This window comes from Hoplias malabaricus, chromosome 8 (assembly GCF_029633855.1).
Source record: "Hoplias malabaricus isolate fHopMal1 chromosome 8, fHopMal1.hap1, whole genome shotgun sequence".
NCBI lineage: Eukaryota > Metazoa > Chordata > Actinopteri > Characiformes > Erythrinidae > Hoplias > Hoplias malabaricus.
In genome coordinates, this window is record NC_089807.1 from 7,134,024 (window position 1) to 7,156,228 (window position 22,205).

The 22,205-nt window shown below is 45.3% G+C and overlaps 1 protein-coding gene across 1 annotated transcript in view; it reads right to left on the reverse strand.

Annotated features, from left to right (window-relative positions):
* Positions 1–207: 207 nt before the first annotated feature.
* The window catches only part of maco1b (macoilin 1b), a 28,595-nt gene continuing 6,597 nt past the window's right edge, over positions 208–22,205 (reverse strand). Inside the window, exons 2-11 of the mRNA XM_066679641.1 lie at positions 20,927–21,068; positions 19,020–19,146; positions 11,860–11,983; positions 7,881–8,059; positions 6,315–6,912; positions 4,135–4,293; positions 3,829–4,011; positions 2,023–2,143; positions 1,508–1,682; positions 208–467 (exon numbers count right to left, since the gene is read on the reverse strand). Coding sequence (XP_066535738.1) covers positions 265–467; positions 1,508–1,682; positions 2,023–2,143; positions 3,829–4,011; positions 4,135–4,293; positions 6,315–6,912; positions 7,881–8,059; positions 11,860–11,983; positions 19,020–19,146; positions 20,927–21,068 — 2,011 coding nt within the window. The 3' untranslated portion in view covers positions 208–264. The remainder of the gene's footprint in view (positions 468–1,507; positions 1,683–2,022; positions 2,144–3,828; positions 4,012–4,134; positions 4,294–6,314; positions 6,913–7,880; positions 8,060–11,859; positions 11,984–19,019; positions 19,147–20,926; positions 21,069–22,205) is intronic.

The following is a 22,205-nucleotide window of genomic DNA, read 5'->3' on the forward strand; positions in this document are numbered from 1 at the left end:
AGAGGAGAGAGAGAGAGAGAGGAAAGAGAGAGGAGAGAGAGAGAGAGAGAGAGGGAGGGAGAGAGAGGAGAGAGAGAGAGAGGGAGAGAGAGGAAAGAGAGAGGAGAGAGAGAGAGAGAGGGAGGGAGAGAGAGAGAGAGAGAGGGAGGGAGGGAGAGAGAGGAGAGAGAGAGAGAGAGGAGAGAGAGAAAGAGAAAGAGAGAGAGAGAGAGAGAAAGAGAGAGAGAGAGAGATGGATGGTGAGTTGTGAGCTGGAGCGAGCATTCATTTCTTGAGGGGCTGGTAGACGGACGCGTTGGGGTCCAGGCCGGAGGGGCTGGTGTCCATAAACTTGGAGGAGTAGTGAGGGGCGACTGGGTTCATGGTGCTGGTATCTGCTGAATAAGCGATACTGGGCATGACGGCCATCACCTCCGCGATCTTCTGTTTCAGGTCTTTTATCTCCTGGTCTTTCTGCAGGATCTGACCTGGAAGCAGCAGTGGAACAGGGGGAAGACTCATGAACAAACGACGAGAAACGAACTCGGCTAAAACACCAGAACAAAGACTCTGAAGGAGGCTGTGGGATGGAAAACGTCACAGAGAAGTGGAGCTGGTTCACTGGCAGAGTATCACACTGTTTAACCCCTAAAAGCCCACGGTGATCCGTTTATAAGGTCTGAAGAGTTCTCTACAAAGCTTTATTTATCCTCCACTTTAAACCAGAAAAGTCCCTTAGTGATATTTATTGAACACATCTTGGATGCAGTCTGGTGCTGGATGAGTGCTCGTTTTAAAAGCACACTATTTGTTTCTAAACGTGTGTACATATTTTTAACAATTCAAGCCATCATTAAATTTAATTTCCAATACATTTTAAACATTAATTTAGTCTCTAAACTTTTAAAAACGACACAGTACAACCTTTCTTCCATGGCCGGCTTTGGTAAAAACACCACAAGGATAAAACAGCACAGCAGCGTTTCCCTGTCTGAACAGCTTTGTTAAGAACGGCCGGTTTCAGCGCCTGTTGAAAACGAGCCTCGGTTTACTTCAAAAGATGGTGCCCGGGAGTCAAGTGTGAGGAGCAGAAACACGGGCTTTACGACCCATTCACGTGGAGCTGGAGTCACTGAAAACAGGCTCAGGAAGGTCACAGGAGAACAGTCATATTCGATTGGTTATCTTTCTTCTCCCATCGTGTTTTTGCCAAGTTTTACCACCACACTTATTTCTCCATACGCTCATATTTCCGCTCTCATTTAACTGTGGCAGCAGCTCTGTGAGAGACTCGGAAAAGGAGGTGGAAAAACACAAAAGTGCCTACTATCCACATAAACACAAAATCAGAACGGCTCGTTTTATCACATGCTTTCAGAACGTTGTCTAATAACTGAGTGTGTTGGTAGAAGCTCCAGAATAACGTGTTTATCACACACCCCCTCACAAATGTGAAAAGACTAAACAGCCTGACGTCACCAGCATCCTCCCCGGCTACTCACTGCTGGTCCTCCAGCCCGGTACTGACCTTGTGCGATCTCCAGCTGTCTCTTGGCATCTCCGAGAGCAGAGAAGAGATCCAGCTTGATCCTGGTCTCTGCACTCAGACTGTTCTCCAAGTGCTGAGTTTTATCCTGCATCGCCGACAAAGCTGACATCAACACCTCCGTGTCCTTTTCATTCTCTTTATACTTGTGCAGCTCCTGCAGGGGACAGAGCACCATGAGGTCAGCTTTAAAACGGACCACTCCAGTGACTGGGCCAGTGGCCAGGCTGCTGAAGGAGGTGCAGCAAGGCCAGTGAATGAGAAACGTCATGCATGTCACTTGTAATAATTCCTGTGTGAATGTGATTTGTTGCTTTGTTAAATTAAAATGACTGAGTTCTCTACGAATTACAATGTTGAATTCTACAGAAAACATTGCGGCGCCTCTGAACTGGGCCGTGCTAGGTGTCAGAAACCTCTCTGTATTAATGTGATTGTCTAAAAGCTAAAATGACTCGTGAACTGTAGTGTGATTTCCATTTGAAAGCAACACACACCTGAACTTTGAGCTCGAGGTCACGGATCTGCTCCTCCTTGACTTTTATGTCCTGTGTAAGCTTTTTACACTCGCTCTCAAGGTCAGAGATCCTCCTCCTCAGAGACTCTGTGCACTCCCCTCTGAGAGACAGACGCACAGTGGCAGTTTTATTCGTCAGCAACAAAGAAAAGTCACAATGAGAGGTGTGGGGTGAGGGTGTAAGGCAGGGATGGGCACATTCATTCATTCATTCACTGTCTGTAACCCTTATCCAGTTCAGGGTCGCGGTGGGTCCAGAGTCTACCCGGAATCACTGGGTGCAAGGCGGGAATACACCCTGGAGGGGGCGCCAGTCCTTCACAGGGCGACACACACTCACACACTCACACCTATGGACACTTTTGAGTCTCCAATCCACCTACCAACGTGTGTATTTACAAATGAATATCTAAAGACCTAATAGACTCGGCTTTAGCAGTGCGCCATCTAGTGGGCTCAGTTGAATGTGAGATTACAGGAAAAAGGTGAAATTAATGTTTTAGGGCAATTCTGTAAATACCCAGAGGGCTGGATAAAAAGCCTAACGGGCCGTAGTTTGCCCACCGCTGGTGTCAGGGCTCAGATTAGGATCTGGGTTAGTACCAAAATTAGTTTTAGGGACAGGTTGAAAACTAGAATGTAAGTTAAATGTGAGATTAGTGTAGTTCTACATTAAAGCACTAGAGTTAGACACTAATATGACTTTTAAAGTCAGAACAGATTACAGACTGGTCATCGCACACTGCACAATATTCTTTATGGGGACTGGGAAAATGTCAGACACACACTAGACGACCCCTGACTCCAGAACGAAACACAAACTCCTGTTCCCTAGGGGACACAAGAATGGACATAACTTGCTGCAGTTATTGTTTGCGCTGATATTTGACTGTGTTTAGTGTGACACAAAGAGCACAGGCTACTTTCTCCGCTGTTCACAACCTCAGCAGGACGGCTCTAAACTCGGCAACACGTACACATGTGTGTCATATCTCACGCTGATGTGACGTGACGGCACGGTAAACAACGAATAAACCATGAGCCTGTATTCAGGGACACAGGAACAGAGCGACACTGCAGCGCCCCCTGCTGATGACATGTTCTTGGTTCCCCTCTACACTGGTGGAAACGGGAGAGCACCTGGAAGTGGAATCCTATTTCCAATGTATTCTAATATAGTGAAGTAAATTGGAAGTGGGACCCACTGGGAGACCTGTTCAAGTTCTTTTGGTGGCAAAGTGCTGTTTTCATTGACTGCTGATGGGACTCTTTGATGAAACCTTTTACACAGTTGAATCCAAAGTTGAATGAATCAAAGGTCAGAAAAAAAGTATCTGAACCTCTCACAGTACACGACATTCCCTCCAGCTGATAAATCCGATTTAAATCCAATCAGCACAGCCTCAGCCCGGCTAGAAATCAAGGTTGGAATCGGGCTGAAAGTTGTGTAGTGTAACTCCAGCTTAAGGCAGAAACAGCCTGAAGACCAGGTGAGGCTTCCGTCCTCAGAAAGGCCTAGCTCATCAAACTTGGAGCTTTTAAGAAACGACATGAGACGATTAGCACTAACTCACACCAGTTTTACATTTCAAAACACAACCCAGAGGTCACTGTACGAACAGCCGGTACACCAGGTGTGCTTACACAGGTGGCCTGTGGCTTTCTCCCCCAAAATCCCTAAACGTTTAGCCTCCGTTCTGGCAAACCGTTCACACAGCTGTAGCTGAATTGGCTGCTTTGTGCGGCAGAGTCTTATTTTTGCCTCAATGTTTATGTTGAAAAGTACCTGGAAGCGGCAGCTAGAGCTACAGCCCTGGCTGCTGTGGCCTCCTCCAGCTTCTTTCGCTTCTTCTCTTCTGCCAGCTGCCGCTCCGCCGCTGCTCGTGCCTCCTGTTCTGCCTTCAGACGCTTTTCCAGCTGCCCCAGTGTCTGTTTATCCTTTTGCTTTGCTTGCACAGCGTTATGAAGCCTTAAAAACACAGAGACACACATCACATGGATCTATTTACTGTGGTCCACACAAACTAACGGAACACTTATTAAATCCTTTTTCTGACTGATTTGTCAGTGACCACGCGGACAGCTTTCTTACTTGTTCTGCAGCAGTTCATTCTCCTGGCGGAGCTGGCTGAGTTCAGAGCGTATGTTGCGCTCTGAGCTGCCCAGAGAGCCCAGCTGGCTGCGCAGGTCCTGCTCTGTCTGCCTGCTTGCCTGCAGGTCTGCCTTTAGCTTCTTTACATCCTGTTCCAGCCTGAGGGCACACAGCAACACACACTTTGGTTAATCTTAACATTCGTGTTTCCTTTTTTAAGAGTTTAAAACAGCAGCTGACAGACCTAGTGTAGTAATGGATCCCATCTGTGTGAGTGGACACCCCCCCCACCAAACACACACACACACACACACACACACACGCACACACACACACACACACACACGCACACGCACACGCACACGCACACGCACACGCACACGGAGCGACAGGCAGCCATGCCCAGTGACCGAGGACCAACTAGGTGTTATGAGCCTTGCTTAAGTGGAGGGAGGAAATGAGCTGTTCCTTCACTCCCTGCCACCCCCACTCTCCTTCTGGATGTGGGGATTGATCCAATGACCTTCCAGTCCCAAAGCCATTAGAGCACGGCTGCCCCTGTGGCATCTGAACAATGACAATGGACCAAACCCTGTAACGTGTAATAACTCTGTACGATTGTACGCCTGGTCACAGTGGTTCAAGGCTGCAGCTATGAAATGGTCAGAGAAAGAAAGGCTTTAGAAAAGTCATATCACAGACTTATTAAAAACGTCAGTAATGCTGTGGAGTAAACAAGGCTTGGATTGGATCAAAAATGATCAATGAAAAATCCTTTAATTGAAAAAGTAGAATTAAATCATCCCCTAAACATTTTGTCCAGAGCTGTGTCAAGAACAAAAAAAAAAAACATCCTCAAAAACGGTCTGCATGTGTTTCCACTGGGTGCTCTGGTCTCCTCCCACAGTCCAAACACACACTGGCAGACGGGGCGTCTGTGAGACTTGTCCACCTGTGTGAGTGTGTGAAACTGTGGGGAAGTGGGAGTGTGTGTGTGAGAGAGAGAGTGAATGGGTGAGTGTGAGGCACTGTTCACAGTGTGTGTGTGTGTGAGGCACTGTTCACAGTGTGTGTGTGTGTGTGTGTGAGAGAGACACTGTTCACAGTGGTGTGTGTGTGTGTGTGAGGCACTGTTCACAGTGGTGTGTGTGTGTGTGGATGTGAGAGAGACACTGTTCACAGTGTGTGTGTGTGTGTGTGAGGCACTGTTCACAGTGTGTGTGTGTGTGAGAGAGACACTGTTCACAGTGGTGTGTGTGTGTGTGGATGTGAGAGAGACACTGTTCACAGTGTGTGTGTGTGTGTGTGAGGCACTGTTCACAGTGGTGTGTGTGTGTGTGGATGTGAGAGAGACACTGTTCACAGTGTGTGTGTGTGTGTGTGAGGCACTGTTCACAGTGTGTGTGTGTGTGTGTGTGTGAGGCACCGTTCACAGTGTGTGTGTGTGTGTGTGAGAGAGACACTGTTCACAGTGGTGTGTGTGTGTGTGTGGATGTGAGAGAGACACTGTTCACAGTGTGTGTGTGTGTGTGTGTGAGACACTGTTCACAGGGGTGTGTGGGTGTGTGTGTGTGTGAGGCACTGTTCATGGTGTGTGTGTGTGTGTGTGTGTGTGTGAGACACTGTTCACAGGGGTGTGTGGGTGTGTGTGTGTGAGGCACTGTTCATGGTGTGTGTGTGTGTGTGTGTGAGAGAGAGACACTGTTCACAGTGTGTGTGTGTGAGGCACTGTTCATGGTGTGTGTGGGTGTGTGTGTGAAAGACATTGTTCACAGGGGTGTGTGTGTGTGTGTGTCTGAGTGACTGGGTGTGTGTGTCATATCACCCGAATGTCTGATTGGATGAGGGACTGGTTGAGTGTGAGAAATAGTCCACAGTTGTGAGTGTGTAAGTGACTGGGTGAGTGTGTGACATTGTCCACAGGCGAGTGTGTGATGCCCTGTCCTGGGTGTGTTCCTGCATTGTACCAAATGATTAGGAACAGGCTGTGGACCCACCGTGACCCCGAGGATGAAGGGGTTATAGAAGATAAACGAATTAATATCTGTGATCATCATATTTCCAATCTCTGCTTTAGACACCTAACTGGTCCCAGACCCTAGAGCTCAGCTCCTCATCTCCTCGTCTCCACCTTAAAACAGTTTAAACTGACCCCTCGTGTGTGTGTGTGTGTGTTTTACCTGACCAGTGCCTCAGGCTTGCTGAGCTGGTTATTGGGGATGCAGTTCTCCACTGGATCTCGGTGAGACCCTGCTCCTTTCCCTCCACACTTCTGCTTCTTCTCCCCCTTCCCTGAGGAGCAGGACGATGAAGGCCCACTGGAGGAAGAGGGCACGCTGCCATTGGCCGTCCCGTGTCCTCGAGGCGAGGAGTTCCCCCCAGCCCCGCCTCCCCCGCTGGCGTTTTTGTAATTTTTGGAGGAGGTGGAGTTCGAGGAGGACGATGAGCATGAGGATGAAGAGTTGTCCTCTTTCAGGAGCAGATTCTCTGTGCTGCCCAGCAGCTCGGAGCTGCTCAGTCTCTTGCTGCTCATGTGATTCTCCATGTACTCCAGCTCCTGTGTTTTATAGTCCACTACTGGCAGGATGCTGCTGCTGCTGTGATGGTTCTGGTTCTGGTTGTGTTGTTTCTTGGACTCCCGGCCCTCTCCCTTGCCTCGCTCTTTCTCTCTGTACTCCAGCTCTGGTAACGTACTGGACGCAGGCTTTTTGCCACCGGCCGAGCCGTTCTGAGCTACAGGAGGGGAGTCTGCTTCATGGATGCCTTTGGCTGCTGCAGCTAAAAGAGGAGAGTTTAGAGTGAGACACATTAAAGCCGTTTTCTCACTTGAAACATATCTTCTAGTAAAGCCCTCTCACTGTCCATTCTCTCAGCTCCACTGACGACACAGGAGCACTTTATAGTTCTACAATTACAGACTGTAGTCCATCTGGTGAGCTGCATATATTTAATCCCCCTTCCCCCCTGTTCCTCAGCGCTCAGGACCCCCACAGAGCAGGTGTGATGTGGTGGTGGATCATTCTCAGCGCTGCAGTGACACTGACGTGGTGGTGGTGTGTTAGTGTGTGTTGTGCTGGTGTAGAGTGGATCAGACACAGCAGTGCTGCTGGAGTTTTTAAACCCTGTGTCCACTCTCTGTCCACTCTGTGAGACACTCCTCCCTCGTTGGTTCACCTTGTAGATGTAGAGTCAGAGACAGTAGCTCATCTGTCGCTGCACAGTGTGTGTCACTCGTCCTCTAGTCCTTCATCAGTGACACAGGACGCTGTCGGCTGGATGTTTTTGGTCGGTGGACTGTTCTCAGTCCAGACACTGAGGGGTTTAAAAACTCCAGCAGCACTGCTGTGTCTGATCCACTCTACACCAGCACAACACACACTAACACACCACCACCACGTCAGTGTCACTGCAGCGCTGAGAATGATCCACCACCACATCACACCTGCTCTGTGGGGGTCCTGAGCGCTGAAGAATGTGCTGAAAGGTAGCTAACAAAGTATACAGAGCAACCGACGACTACAACCTGTAACTAGAAATAAACAGTGCTCCTGTGTGATCCGTGGAGCCGAGAGGAAGGACACTGAACGTACACACCAGCTTCACAGACCATAGCGTGTATTATTATAAAGCTTTTTAGGTTTACACACATAATAAACCATATTATATACGTAATACACTTATATTTTTGAAACCCTTTATAACGCACTCACATCTAAACACACAAGCCATATCCATTCATTCCTTACCCTCCTCTGCCTCTCTCTCCTGCTTCTGCAACATCTGCTGTTCTGGTGGCAGAGCTTGCTGGAGGAGCTGCATGTAAAACTCATTCTCCTTCTGCACCTCCTTCTGTTTCCGCAGACGCATCTTATAGCTCACATAGCTCTTAAAGCCAAAGCCCAGCGTCACCACCGGGTACCCAATACTACGGAGAGAGAGAAGGGCCAGATTAGTTGGAAACTAAAAGGATGCATAGAGAGATATGGACAAATAAAAACATACATACAGCGTCACTCAAAAATTTTGGAGGGTACTCTGAGGGTTTCCTTTGTTTTGGGCCGTTTTCCACATGTTGTGAAGGTACAGCACCAGACAAAAGTTTGACACATATGGAACAATGTAGTAATCAACAAAGTATTAAACAAGCAGAATATGTTTTATACTTTAGACTCTTCACAGTAGCCCCCTGTTGCTTTGACGACAGCTTCACACACTCTCTCCGTTCTCTCAGTCGGCTTCATGAGGTCGTCACCTGGAACGGTTTTCAGTGAACAGCTGTGGCCTCATCGAGAGTTAACTTGTGGAATTGCTCTCCTCTGAATGTGTCTGAGACCGTAACTTGGGTTGTGCAGAAGTAGGAGCTGGTACACAGCTCTATACAATGACTAGCTCTACTCCACCAATCACTGATGAGCAGATTGGGGCGGCACGGTGGAGCAGCAGGTAGTGTCTCTGTCACAGCTCCAGGGTCCTGGAGGTTGTGGGTTCGAGTCCCGCTCCGGGTGACTGTCTGTGAGGAGTGTGGTGTGTTCTCTCTGTGTCTGCGTGGGTTTCCTCCGGGTGACTGTCTGTGAGGAGTGTGGTGTGTTCTCTCTGTGTCTGTGTGGGTTTCCTCCGGGTGACTGTCTGTGACGAGTGTGGTGTGTTCTCCCTGTGTCTGCGTGGGTTTCCTCCGGGTGACTGTGTGTGAGGAGTGTGGTGTGTTCTCCCTGTGTCTGCGTGGGTTTCCTCCAGGTGACTGTCTGTGAGGAGTGTGGTGTGTTCTCCCTGTGTCTGCGTGGGTTTCCTCCAGGTGACTGTCTGTGAGGAGTGTGGTGTGTTCTCTCTGTGTCTGCGTGGGTTTCCTCCCACGCTCCAAAAACACACAATGGTAGGTGGATTGGAGTGTGTGTGTGTTGCCCTGTGAAGGAATGGCGCGACCCTGAATTGAATAAGGGTTACAGATAATGAATGAATGAACTAATGTGGAGGTGGGTCCAAACTTTTGACTGGTACTGTATATACAGATTCAAACAGTTTTAAAACCCTCAATTTATTCTGATTTTCACTCAGTGGAACAGATCACATCTTTGAATTCATATATTTAATGTTAAAAATGTTTGCTTTAGCAGCAGCATTACGCTCAGAGATTAATGAGTAGATTTAGGTTTAATGTTAGATTTAAAGTTTGTTCATTTTTTGTGAGATTTTTTTGACAAGGAAACCTTGTCTGTGACCTTCTTTGTTTTAAATTAAAATGAGTCTCTGTTCACCCCGCCCCCGAGCGCACAGCAGTGAGGAGCGAGGAGCAGAAGCTCTGGTTTTTAGATGCTTTGGCTTGGTTCTCTTTCTTCTCCATTTTTACTCAGTGCTCTTATTTTCTCGTGCATATTTTGCCCATTTTTCTTCGTTTAACCTCCTCTTGGTGTTCACACATAAACACAGGTCCAGTGCTGTGACTGGAGAGACTCAGACGAGGGGCAGGACATGTCTAAAGTTTCTTATCTGATGTAAGAAGCAGAGATAAATATGAAAAGGTCTTCTTTTTTTTAAACTTATGCAGCTCACAGAAAACCAACTGGATGGTCTCGTTTCACACGATGGGAGTTGATGGACCCTTCAGATCTCCACATTTAACTGCCCATGCACTGAACAAGAGAAATCTTTCCCTTAATATACCCTCTTCAAACACAGAATGAGCATCTAGAGTGGATTACTATAAATACGAAGAATGTATTTGAGTAAATAGTTAGAAATTATTATTATTACGTGAAGGTAAATGTGAGACAAGAGTGAAATTAAATCTATCTCCATTTTTTTGCACATTAATAATAAACACTCCTTGTATTAAGACTAAGGTTCTGGCACTGCAGGTCTGGAAATGATTCACACATCTTCAACAAACAGAGAAACAGAACTGTGTTGGACTGAAGGAGGTGTGAGAATCAGCAAGTCTTCTGTGCTTCTGGGAGCTTTAAATAGTCCGACATAGACGCTGGTGTAACCCAGCAGAACCGTACCCTCAGAGCTGGAAGATCAGCCCTCACAGCAAAGCTGTCAGAATTAAGGTACATTGCCAGGATTAAAAACCTGGAACTGACTAGTATTAACCTTCGCAAATGACTGAGTGAGACCGTTTATACCAGGGGTCCGACCAACATCACAAAGGCAAGGGCCTGGGGTCATTCTCGTACTATTTCATACAGTATGGGACGAGAGCTTTTATTGTGGTGATCATATTATTATTAAGTCTGTGTAGAATCCTTACTAGCTACAGTTACTTGATTTTACTCACAATTCAATGAGAGAAGTGACAGCGGCGAGTTGAAACCTGAAACTTGGCGACCCACAAGTACAAAGTTCCGAGGACCTGAGGATGCCGTGGTCGTTCTGTTCTTGATGAGTCACCGTCTCCGTGGCGGGAAAAAGCCATCGCGGTTTGTGTGAAATGCATTCTGGGATATCTGACTCTCTCAAGTCTAAAGACGTCTCGTCCCAGTGCGTCCTCGATAAAACGGGCCAAGCAAGAACACATCCGGGTGTTTGGACTCTACTTGGCTAGATCCATCCATCCATCCATCCATTATCTGTAACCGCTTATCCAATTTTAGGGTTGCGGGGGGTCCAGAGCCTACCTGGAATCATCGGGCGCAAGGCGGGAATACACCCTGGAGGGGGCGCCAGTCCTTCACAGGGCAACACAGACACACTCACATTCACTCACACACTCACACCTACGGACACTTTCGAGTCGCCAATCCACCTGCAACGTGTGTTTTTGGACTGTGGGAGGAAACCAGAGCACCCGGAGGAAACCTACGCGGACACGGGGAGAACACACTTGGCTAGATGTGGACTTTTAAACAGAACAGGACTTGGGCTGCAATTGTTGACGGTTCCCAAGAACGTGAGAACACACAAGAACACACACTGAGCAACAGATGTAGAGGCCGTGTCTCAGCAGTTTCACATCTGATGAGCGCTGGTATTCGAGCAGTAGTGGAGAAAAATTAAGAATTTTATGTGCAAAAATTTGAGGACACAAACCCAATGCGACTGTGGCGTGTGTTGGTGTCGGGCCAAAGGTTTATCGCTTTCGGGCCGCCCATTGGAGAACCCTGGTTTACATCATGACAATATTATTTTTTCTCTTCTGAAACTGAAACCTGATACATTTTAATGATCTACAGCTACTAAACTACTAAAAGAGCTTTGATTAAAGGGCCATGCATGAGTAGTTCCACTTTGCTCAAGTTACAGGAGCGACTCTTCCAGCGAGGTGGAAATATAAAACACGACAAACACAACCACAGTGTTTTGGGTTTTTCAGTTCAGTTAAACCACACTGAATGAACGCACGCATTAATAAATAAATGTGGTCCATTTCTCACAAACTTTTAAACACAATGGAACCTGTGAGAGACCAACTGGTGTAGAACCAGCAACTGCTCGGTCCATTCTTCTTTTCTACATCAACTACATCTACCTCAGGTCCCTGTTTGTTGGCCCACAGTAAGTCTGACGTTCTTAATTCTGTGAAGCGATTGCTGTATTATATTCTGTGACTTTTGTCTATGGCCACAACTGTCCGATAAATAACGCATCATAAACATTAATAATAATGTTTTATTTATTTACCATCTTTATCATAGACGGTATAATAATGTAATATAACATTTCATGAAGCCCTTGACAGACTACGTGGATATAGATCACCATTTCCGATTTTATAAAACCACTCCTTACCAGTGCGCTGCGAATGGACGACAGAGATCCACATGGAAGTCTTTCAGGTCTTTGAATCTTATAGCTGCCTCAATATAAACAAAGAGTATCCAGAGAGACACAGTGGGGAGACACACCCCTCTTTCTGTAAAAGAGAAAGAAAGCCAAAGAGATATGGAGTTAGTATGAGACCCTACGCAACCAATAACAGTGATACGTACTGAGCACTGACATGCATCACTTGTGTTGTTCACACATGATGTTGTCAAATTAAAGAAGATCTCCTGTCTCACAGAGTGATATCCATCATTACCTTCACTCAGGCCATAAACAGTCAATGGACACCGTTATTCGTTATTTAGTGAAGTTGCTAGTTCCCCAGCCGTCCTTCCTACACACCACTATTTATTTAAATGAGAAAGTACAGGGGCTGGACAATGAAAGTGAAACACCTGGTTTTAGACCACAGTAATTTATTAGTATGGTGTAGGGCCTCCTTTTGCGGCCGATACAGCGTCAGTTCGTCTTGGGAATGACATACACAAGTCCTGCACAGTGGTCAGAGGGATTTGAAGCCAATCTTCTTGCAGGATAGTGGCCAGGTCTCTACGTGATGCTGGTGGAGGGAAACGTTTCCTGACTCGCTCCTCCAAAACACCCCAAAGTGTCTCAATAATATTTAGATCTGGTGACTGTGCAGGCCATGGGAGATGTTCAACTTCACTTTCATGTTCATCAAACCAGTCTTTCACCAGTCTCGCTGTGTGTATTGGTGCATTGTCGTCCTGATACACGGCACCGCCTTCAGGACACAGTGTTTGAACCATTGGATGCACATGGTCTTACTGGTGCAGTGTGGAGTTAATGAAGATTGTCCACCAGGCTGCTCCAGTTTAGCCATGACACCTCCCACACTACAATGACAGGTGTTTCACTTTCACTGTCTAACCCCTGTATATTCACAGCACTGAAAACATATCCCAGAGGTAATTTCTGTAAAGCAGTGGGTCACATTACTGCACTCCAAACAGCAGTCAAGGCTTTTAGTCGCAGCTCAGGCAGGAAGACTCTGCTTAACCTTTAAGTGTCCTTGGCATCATCTGTAAAAAGGTTTAAACTGTAACAGCGTCTGCCAAATGTCTAAAATCTTCAAATCTGAAGTTGAATTCAGCTCCAAACATCATCTGTTCATTTTACTATCAGTGATTATAAAATACACGACTGAAAACTGGATTCTGATTCTGATTGCAATTTAAAATGCTTTATGAGTGCTGAACGTAGAGCACCAGACTTCTGTTCTGTTCTGTTCTGGTTGTTTTGATGCACAAGGAACAGTGCCGGGCTGCCTCTGTAGCAGTAGGTGAAGGAGGTGCAGTGCTGTGTTAAACAGTGTGGTTAGGACTCTGACGATGCAAAGAACTGCCACATTGTTTTCCTTCAGTGTTTTCTTCTATTTTTCCGTTCTGTTTCTCAGGTTTGGTTTTGACTTGTTTTTCTCATTTCCGCCCTTGCTCACGTCCGTCTCTAGCCTTTGCTTACGTCCAGTAAGTAGCTGAAACTGAGCTTTCTTTACCCAGATTTTTCAAAACTGGTGGATCGCGGTCCCTCCCTGGAAAAAAGTGGTAGAACACTGTCCTGATGTTTTATTCATTCATTATCTGTAACTGCTTATCCAGTTCAGGGTCACGGTGGGTCCAGAGTCTACCTGGAATCACTGGGCACAAGGCGGGAACACACCCTGGAGGGGGCGCCAGTCCTTCACAGGGCAACACAGACACACGCACCAATTCACACCTACGGACACATTTGAGCAGCCAACCCACCTACCAACGTGTGTTTTTGGGAGGAAACCGGAGCACCCGAAGGAAACCCACGCAGACACAGGGAGAACACACCACACTCCTCACAGACAGTCACCCGGAGGAAACCCACGCAGACACAGAGAGAACACACCACACTCCTCACAGACAGTCACCCGGAGGAAACCCACGCAGACACAGAGAGAACACACCACACTCCTCACAGACAGTCACCCGAAGGAAACCCACGCAGACACAGGGAGAACACACCACACTCCTCACAGACAGTCACCCGGAGGAAACCCACACAGACACAGGGAGAACACACCACACTCCTCACAGACAGTCACCCGGAGGAAACCCACGCAGACACAGAGAGAACACACCACACTCCTCACAGACAGTCACCCGAAGGAAACCCACGCAGACACAGGGAGAACACACCACACTCCTCACAGACAGTCACCCGGAGGAAACCCACACAGACACAGGGAGAACACACCACACTCCTCACAGACAGACACCCGGAGCGGGAATTGAACCCACAACCTCCAGGGCCCTGGTGCTGTGTGACTGTGACACTACCTGCTGTGCCACCGTGCTGCCTTGTTTTATTTGTTTATTTTTAAATCACAGTTGTGAAACATTATGTACTTTACATATGAAAACTTTAGATTTTCAGTTATGAATAAATTCCTTATGAACCACAGTTTGAGAAAATGCTGTTTAAGAAAATGTGAAAGTGGGGTGTTATGAAATACCTCTTATTAGAGGTCTATTAGAGCTTTGAGAACTGAGAAATTACAGTATTTTAGAATAAAGCACTATCCACAGTTACAGTTGGAGTGGTCCTGGTGTAACATGTGTCTGTGATCAGTGGGCTTTTCCTCTCCAGTTCTCAAGTGTGAGGTACAGAGGAAGTGATGGTTTCAGAGGAAGGATAATCTGCCTATCAGTTCGGGCTGCAGGCGGTGGGGGGGGGGGGGTGTGATTCTGGATGGCTTTGCTGTGGGCACAGAATCAAAACCCACCTGTCATACACGTCAGAAAGGGATGAGATGGAGTGGTGGTGGAATGCAAAAGATAATAGAGAAACTGAAGAGAGAGATAAAGGTTTTTGGGCGTGGTCCTTCACACAAACTGAAGGAAGGTTTTCAGGTACAGGTGATTTGACCGTACTGATTTTGTAAATCACACCCCCTAGGGCTGACACATTTAATTAACCGGCTCTTGGTCCGTTTTGGTTTTTTCTTTTTTAGTTACTCATGTTCAACATCAAATTAAATGCTGCAAATTAGTACAAGGTTTTACATGTGACTTTACTGTTCAGGAGCAGGAGACAGCTGTTTACTAACTGTGAGGCAATAAGTTCAAATGTGTCTGCACACACACACACACACAGAGTATCAGCTGTTAGCTAAAAAGGAATCGGGAGATGAATGAGCCATTTCAGACATGGCCCATGGCCAGGTCTGAACAAAATAAATCAAACACTGCTTTGTCTTACCGTAACAGACAGCTTAACACCTAGGACTTTGTGTGTGTGTGTGTGTGTGTGTGTGTGTGTAGGGAGGAAATACTTTGTGTAAGTGCTGGATGACAGTAAAACGTATCATGGTCACCATGATAATGGCACTGTACTCAGTTATTCAAAAAATGACACTGAACAATCTTTACAGCCTCGCCTCTTTTCTGAAAGTAGAACAGATCACACACGCCTTAAAACCACAGTCAAGGGCTTCAACAAGTCAGAATGGTAAATATGACACTGAGTTTTTATACAACACTAAAGAGGTGTGTTTTCTGGAATTTCAAAATCCAATCCAATCCAACCCAACCATCTGACTCTGACAAAGCTTTTTTAAGAAAAAAAAAAGAACAAAACTGAAAGCAGAAACAGTTTTCAGCCAAATTTTCTCAGCGTTTATATTTGACTTCTTTTTCTTCAGTGTCGTCTTAATTATAGTCAAACACAGCACGTCCAAACCACAGACGCTGTGTTTTTCTCTGGTACGAGCTCGAGTTGCTCAGTTGGCCTCAGCGTTTAGGTTCTCCTCCATGTGGCAGACAGGGGGCAGAGTCACATGACTACAGCTTGGTAGCGTGGTTTTAAAGAGACAGCACATAAACACACAGTGGGGACATAACAGAATAAATATAATCGGTATAATCAACACAGACAAGATTATGTGGAATGTTCAGAAGTTCAGAATGTTGATTTCGATTAATTGCCCAGCCCTAGTGTGTGTGTGTGTGTGTGTGTGTGGTGTGTATTAAAGTTAGGGATAGGCTTAAGTGGAATGTTAACAATCTACAATAATCATTATGTCTATGGAAATTCCTGATATATATATATTTCCTTCTTTTTTAAATATAAATATTTTTAGATACAAATGGGACAATGGCACTGGAAAAACACGGGTGAGGCGAGCACAGTCCAGCTGCTTTATTTAAATTATTCCAATATCTGAGAGGCTGCTCATGGCCTGTGGTTAGTCATGCCCATCCACATTTCCCTTTTTCGGTTTCAACACACAACCGAGTGCCACAAGTGTAGTCTGGGACTTCTGGTCAGTAGTTCCTCTTAAACCCGTCCTCTGGGAACCCCAGACATTCCACAATGTGATCAGTGTTTAGTTTAATTTTTTAAACATACGCCCATCAGCCAAAACAGGGAAATGGTCCGTACACTTCTCCATTTATCAGCTCTACTGACCACACAGGTGCACACACAGGGGCGTAGTCCACCAAAGGAGCTTTGTTAGTCTTTCTCATCGTGTTCTCCAGTGATCAGGACCCACAGAGGACCACCAAAAATCAGGCCTCGTTGGATGGTGGGTCATGTTCATTGCTGCAGGGACACGGAAATGCTGGTGGTGTGTTACTGTGTGAGTGGCAGAGACCAGTTTTTAAACACTGCCCACTCACTGTCCACTCTATTAACCTCGTTGGCTAATAGCTGGTTTAGCTGGGTATTTTTGTTGGTGGATATTTATCAGTCAGCGTTTACACCGAGGCGTTTAAAACCTACACTCCACTACAGTCTGTTATTGTAGAACTATAGTGCAACTAAACTAGGAACCTTATATTAATATCTTTTGTTTCAGCGGAGGTTTTGTAGGAGCAGACGTCCACAGATCTTTAGCCACGTAAAAGATCATCCTCTTTATAATGCGTACGATCACACCTATGATCAAATGTGTTTAAAGGGAGGGTCTCCAGGCTGTAAAGCAGTTGTGTAAATCATTAAGCACAAGAGAGGCTCAGCCCATGTGGCAGAGAAGTGTGATGATGATGCAACACGCGTGAATAATCCTTTGACACGCAGTGTATACGGGCTGCTACTAAATATCGCCTGACATTCAATACAGACACACAGCTAGCATCTGAGCGTCACATGCGATTTGGAGAAGAGTTTAACTCTCTCTCTGTCTCTCTCTCACTCTGTCACAGCCACAGTGTGTGTTGCAAAATAAATGATAAAACTCACTGAAGATAATCCTCTGGTTTTAAATAAGACATGGAAATGTAGGAAATGATTCATCGGTTTCAAGGCTCATCAGGCATTAGACCTGTTTTAGTCTGCGTTTAGAAACACCACATTATTATAGTCTCCTTAAAAATATATTAAAATAAACAAACATGCGGCCCATGTAGCAATCAACCGTGCAGAAGTGTGGAATAACAGATGCTGAATTGCCTGTTAAAGTGGGCAAATGAACATGAGAGAGGGTTTGGCAACGGTGGGTGATGACGAGGGGCTTTTGGCAAGTCTTTACCCTCACATACGGCTTCAGTAGAGGTGGCCAAGTAAGCTAAACTCAGTCTGAGCGGTGTTTATCATGTGCAAATGCAGGATTTATAGAGTAGGACGTTCTAATTGTCTGCAGAGGGATGCATGAAGAGTCACATTGTGAGGGAAAAACCTCAAGGATGGAGAACAAGGGCCACTATAGAAACCCTGCCTTCCTCAGCCTAATGCTGTCAGAGAGCTTTCAGCTTCTTTTAAACGGCCAAAAATCACTTTCCCCCCATTTTACTTTTACAAAACAAGCCAATTTTAAAAAAGCTGTTTAGATCTGTTAATGTGGATGATTATATATCAGGGTTTCGGAGAGCTCAGCTCCAATTAGCCTCTTTCAGAGTGGAGTACGTTTTCATATCAGTGATTAAAATGACGTCCAATCAGAATACATCAAATTATAGCTTTTCTTTTTAGGTATTTAACTGGTTATAAAAACAGAAAAAGCTTTATAAACAGAATGAAACCTTGTTGGTGTCTTGTAAATCATGTTTTATAATTAAATATATAGCAAAATATTCATTCATTCATTCATTATCTGTAACCCTTATCCAGTTCAGGGTCGTGGTGGGTCCAGAGTCTACCTGGAATCATTGGGCGCAAGGCGGGAATACACCCTGGAGGGGGCGCCAGTCCTTCACTGGGCAACACACACTCACTCACACATACGGACACTTTTGAGTCGTCAATCCACCTACCAATGTGTGTTTTTGAACTATGGGAGGAAACCGGAGCACCCGGAGGAAACCCACGGAGACACAGGGAGAACACACCACACTCCTCACAGACAGTCACCCGGAGGAAACCCACGCAGACACAGGGAGAACACACCACACTCCTCACAGACAGTCACCCGGAGGAAACCCACGCAGACACAGGGAGAACACACCACACTCCTCACAGACAGTCACCCGGAGGAAACCCACGCAGACACAGGGAGAACACACCACACTCCTCACAGACAGTCACCCGGAGGAAACCCACGCAGACACAGGGAGAACACACCACACTCCTCACAGACAGTCACCCGGAGGAAACCCACCGTGCCGCCCCTATAGCAAAATACACATTTAAACATGTCACTGTTTGTACGCATTCATTCAAGTGCTTAATCTCGTTCAGGGTCGCGTTGGGCAGAAACACACACTGAACTCCCCACAGACAATGACCCGGGTTGGGTGCCACCTCATTAGTTTTACCATTAATAATATATGGGTTTTTTCATGCTTTTACGTCTACTACTACTATTATTATTATTACAAAAACTGTAATTACTGAACTCAAACATAAGGCTAAGCAATCAGATGTGCAGATCAGCCCAATCTGGCAACCAGTTGCTGGCTATGCTTGAACATCAGTGAATGGTGCATGAGGACACTGAACTGCTATGTGCTGCAGCTGAGCTATCCCAGATGGACACGAGCGGGTTCATAATTATCACCTATGAACAAGTACATTATACACATCTACATTAAACCCATGATATCAAGTGGAAAAAAAACAATAACAAAATAAAGATCTGGCATCTAACATGGTGACAATGCAGGTGGGAAGCAGGAACAGAGATGTGTAGGTCTTACCTGTGTGCCAAACATACTGCACCCACACGTAGGTGCTGGCAGCGAAGAACAGCCACTGCACAGGGATGAAGAGCAGGCATATGATATCTGATGTGAACGCCACACACACAAAGAACACTGAGAACGCCTGGAAGATGCAGAGAGAGACCGAGGGAGAAATGCATCACTGATCTGTTTATCAGTGTCCAATTTACAGCACACAGAAAATAACACAGATCCCAAATGGGTTTCAGGAAGATGTAATAACTTCCCGTTTTTAAGAGCGCTCAATCAACATCACACAATATTACATTCTCTTACTGATGAGCCACGAGGGTGCGACCACTTACAGGCTCAGGGATTCAGTTCCCTGTGATGCAATGGTGTCCTGACTGATTACACTGTTCCATACAGAAGTAACCCTTCTGTAAACACATTACGATGTTTTCTGTTGTTACTGGCAGATGGGGTTTTAAACCTGACAAAGCCAAGTGTCCTGTCTCTCTCTCTGTATCTCTTATTTGTCTCAAATCAGCTCCGGCCGAAAGCCCCCCGTGTCTCACCTGACTTTTGTTTGTCTCTTTGTTCAGTTCTTTCTGATTTATTTTAAACCTTCCTGTTAAAATATCCGAGTGTGTCTTGTGCACCTCCACCACTCTCTGCCGTGGCTGCTGACTGCGGGAGCCCATTTTTACCGGGTAACTGTCATCTATCACCACACCACATCTGCTGAGGTGCCTGCTGACAGAGGGGACCCGATTTCACTGCCACTAATTAGACCTACTCAGCAGCTAGCTGCATGCTGTCACTGCTGTGATCTGCCACGACAGCCAACCGTGGTAATACCATATACTGCGTATATATACTACACATAATGTCATTTAATCATGTGGACACTATCTCAAAAATAAGGGCAGCTTTAAAATCATGGTGTGTCACATTTCAGTTCTGTGTCTGTGTCTGGTTAGTACATGCAAAATCAGGTGCATTTAAGAGCGCCACAGGGAGGGGGCGCTGTGGAAGCTTACTGACTGGTGACATCACACTGTGAAAGTGTGTGTGTGTGGCTCAAGCCCAGTAGCCCACTGCACTTGTGGGTTTAGTGTCGAGTTCAGGTAACATCCAGTCTAAGCAAAGCTAGCTTTACCCTCTAAACATGTGTGATTTGAGCTTCAGTTCAGTGGAACATGGTCTGTGCTGCAGCGTTTAGCCTGTTAACTCACTTATCAAATCTAGCTGCGCTGAGCAGGACTGAATAATAGTTTTTTATAAATTAATAACTGTGTTGATATCTTGAGATGGTATTAAAAAAGTGCCCCCTGCGCTCTTGTACAATTGTTGTTTGATTTTGATGTTCTTTGTAAAGTGTAAAAATGTAAAGTATTATGATTATTACGGGTGGGCGATATGACCCTAAAATAACATCACGATACTTCAGGGTATTTTGGCGATAACGATATTATTGGTGATATGAAAAAAACCCACTGAAAATTACCTGTATTCATTTCAAAAACAGACTATTGCAACAAAATCAATGTTTTATTATTAAATTAAATATATCTAACATATATTAATAATATTAAAGTCTTCTTTCATTTCTAACATAACACCATGGTTCATTTTACATCTGATATTTTAGAACCAACCCACCACACAAGCCACTCCCACTTTTTGTGGAGCTGCTCCACCTCTAAATGCTAAATGACTCATGTAAAGAACATATGCGTCATTACATAAACAAGGCTGAATATGACTAATATCACGATACTGAGTTTTTATATCATTATGAAGACGTTATTGCGAACAATACGATATGGCACAGCCCCTAACGATAATTATTAAATTATTGTTGTTCCTTCAAAAGCAGTGCACTAAACGTATCTATCCTCTAAAAAACAGATGTGTGTGAGACAAACAGAGACGCTTACCAGGCCCTGGTATCTGAAGGAGTCGTACACACTTCTGATGAAGAGCCAGAAGGGCCAGAGGTACTCAAACCTGAACTCCAGCACAAAGTCAGCCAGCAAAACCAGCGCCCACACCACCAGGAACTTCAGGTACAGGAAGGTACTGCGGGAGGGACAACACACTGTTCAGATATTCTGTCATGATGTCATTTCATTGGTTATTCATTTGTTTTCATTTAACCATTGCATAAAAAGGTCCTTTGTGAGGCTTCACTATGTATAATATATAAATAAGTACATCAGTAATAATGTATGTAAATAATTATCTAAAATATGGAGGAAGAAAATTACATCAGAATAAAGACACAAATAATGTAAAATATAAATAAAATAATTAAAAATGTTATTGATTTCTCCACTCCCACATTTCAATATACATTTACATACGTATTAACACATTTCTACACTTACTACTTCTGTATTATTACATTTCTACATTTATTTATTTATTTCTGTATTTCAACTGTGTGTATATGTTAATTAATTGGCACCTAGGCTCACTCTAAATCAGGATTGGTCAGTTTGGTCGGCTGGTAATTGGCCCAGTGGCTCTTGCATCTGGACAGCATTACCGAGAGAATGGGGACATCGCAGCAGAGAGATCACGCTGTGCTCTCAGTTCAGTCTCAGCAGCACAATGGCTTTATTAAAATCCACGCTTTTAGATGTTTACATTTATCAAACCAAGAACAGGACGTTCACGAGTACTGCTCCTACCTCCCACTCCAGCCCTACACTGAAAACACGTGTTGAACAAGGTTTGGCAGAGGCTCCAAAGTAAGACAGCTTTCATAACGAGACTGAAAACAATGTACGAATATTAGCTCTTTCTCTTTTACATCATGCATTACACTCGTTAGTTTCATTCAGTGTTTAACACCATCTTTTATTCATAACGTTCACAGACATCCTGTGGTAAACCTCCTCATACAGAACTAATACGCAGTCTGAACAGGACTAATGTCCGATTACATACTTGTCAACTGTGAGAACAGATCTCTGATAGGACTCGCGTGTGCGTATCCTAATCAATAATACGACGTCAATTACCCACGTCATGAACAAAACACGTACAATACACCACCACCAAGACCACTTGGTCCAAAAATAGCTCTTAGCAAAGAGGTGGGAAAAGGCCAGACACATTAACGCCTCCTCGGGTAATAATTAAGGGCAGCGGTCACACGTCTGACACCAGATGAAGGCTGTAATAGGTGAAAAGACACAAACACAAACTTGG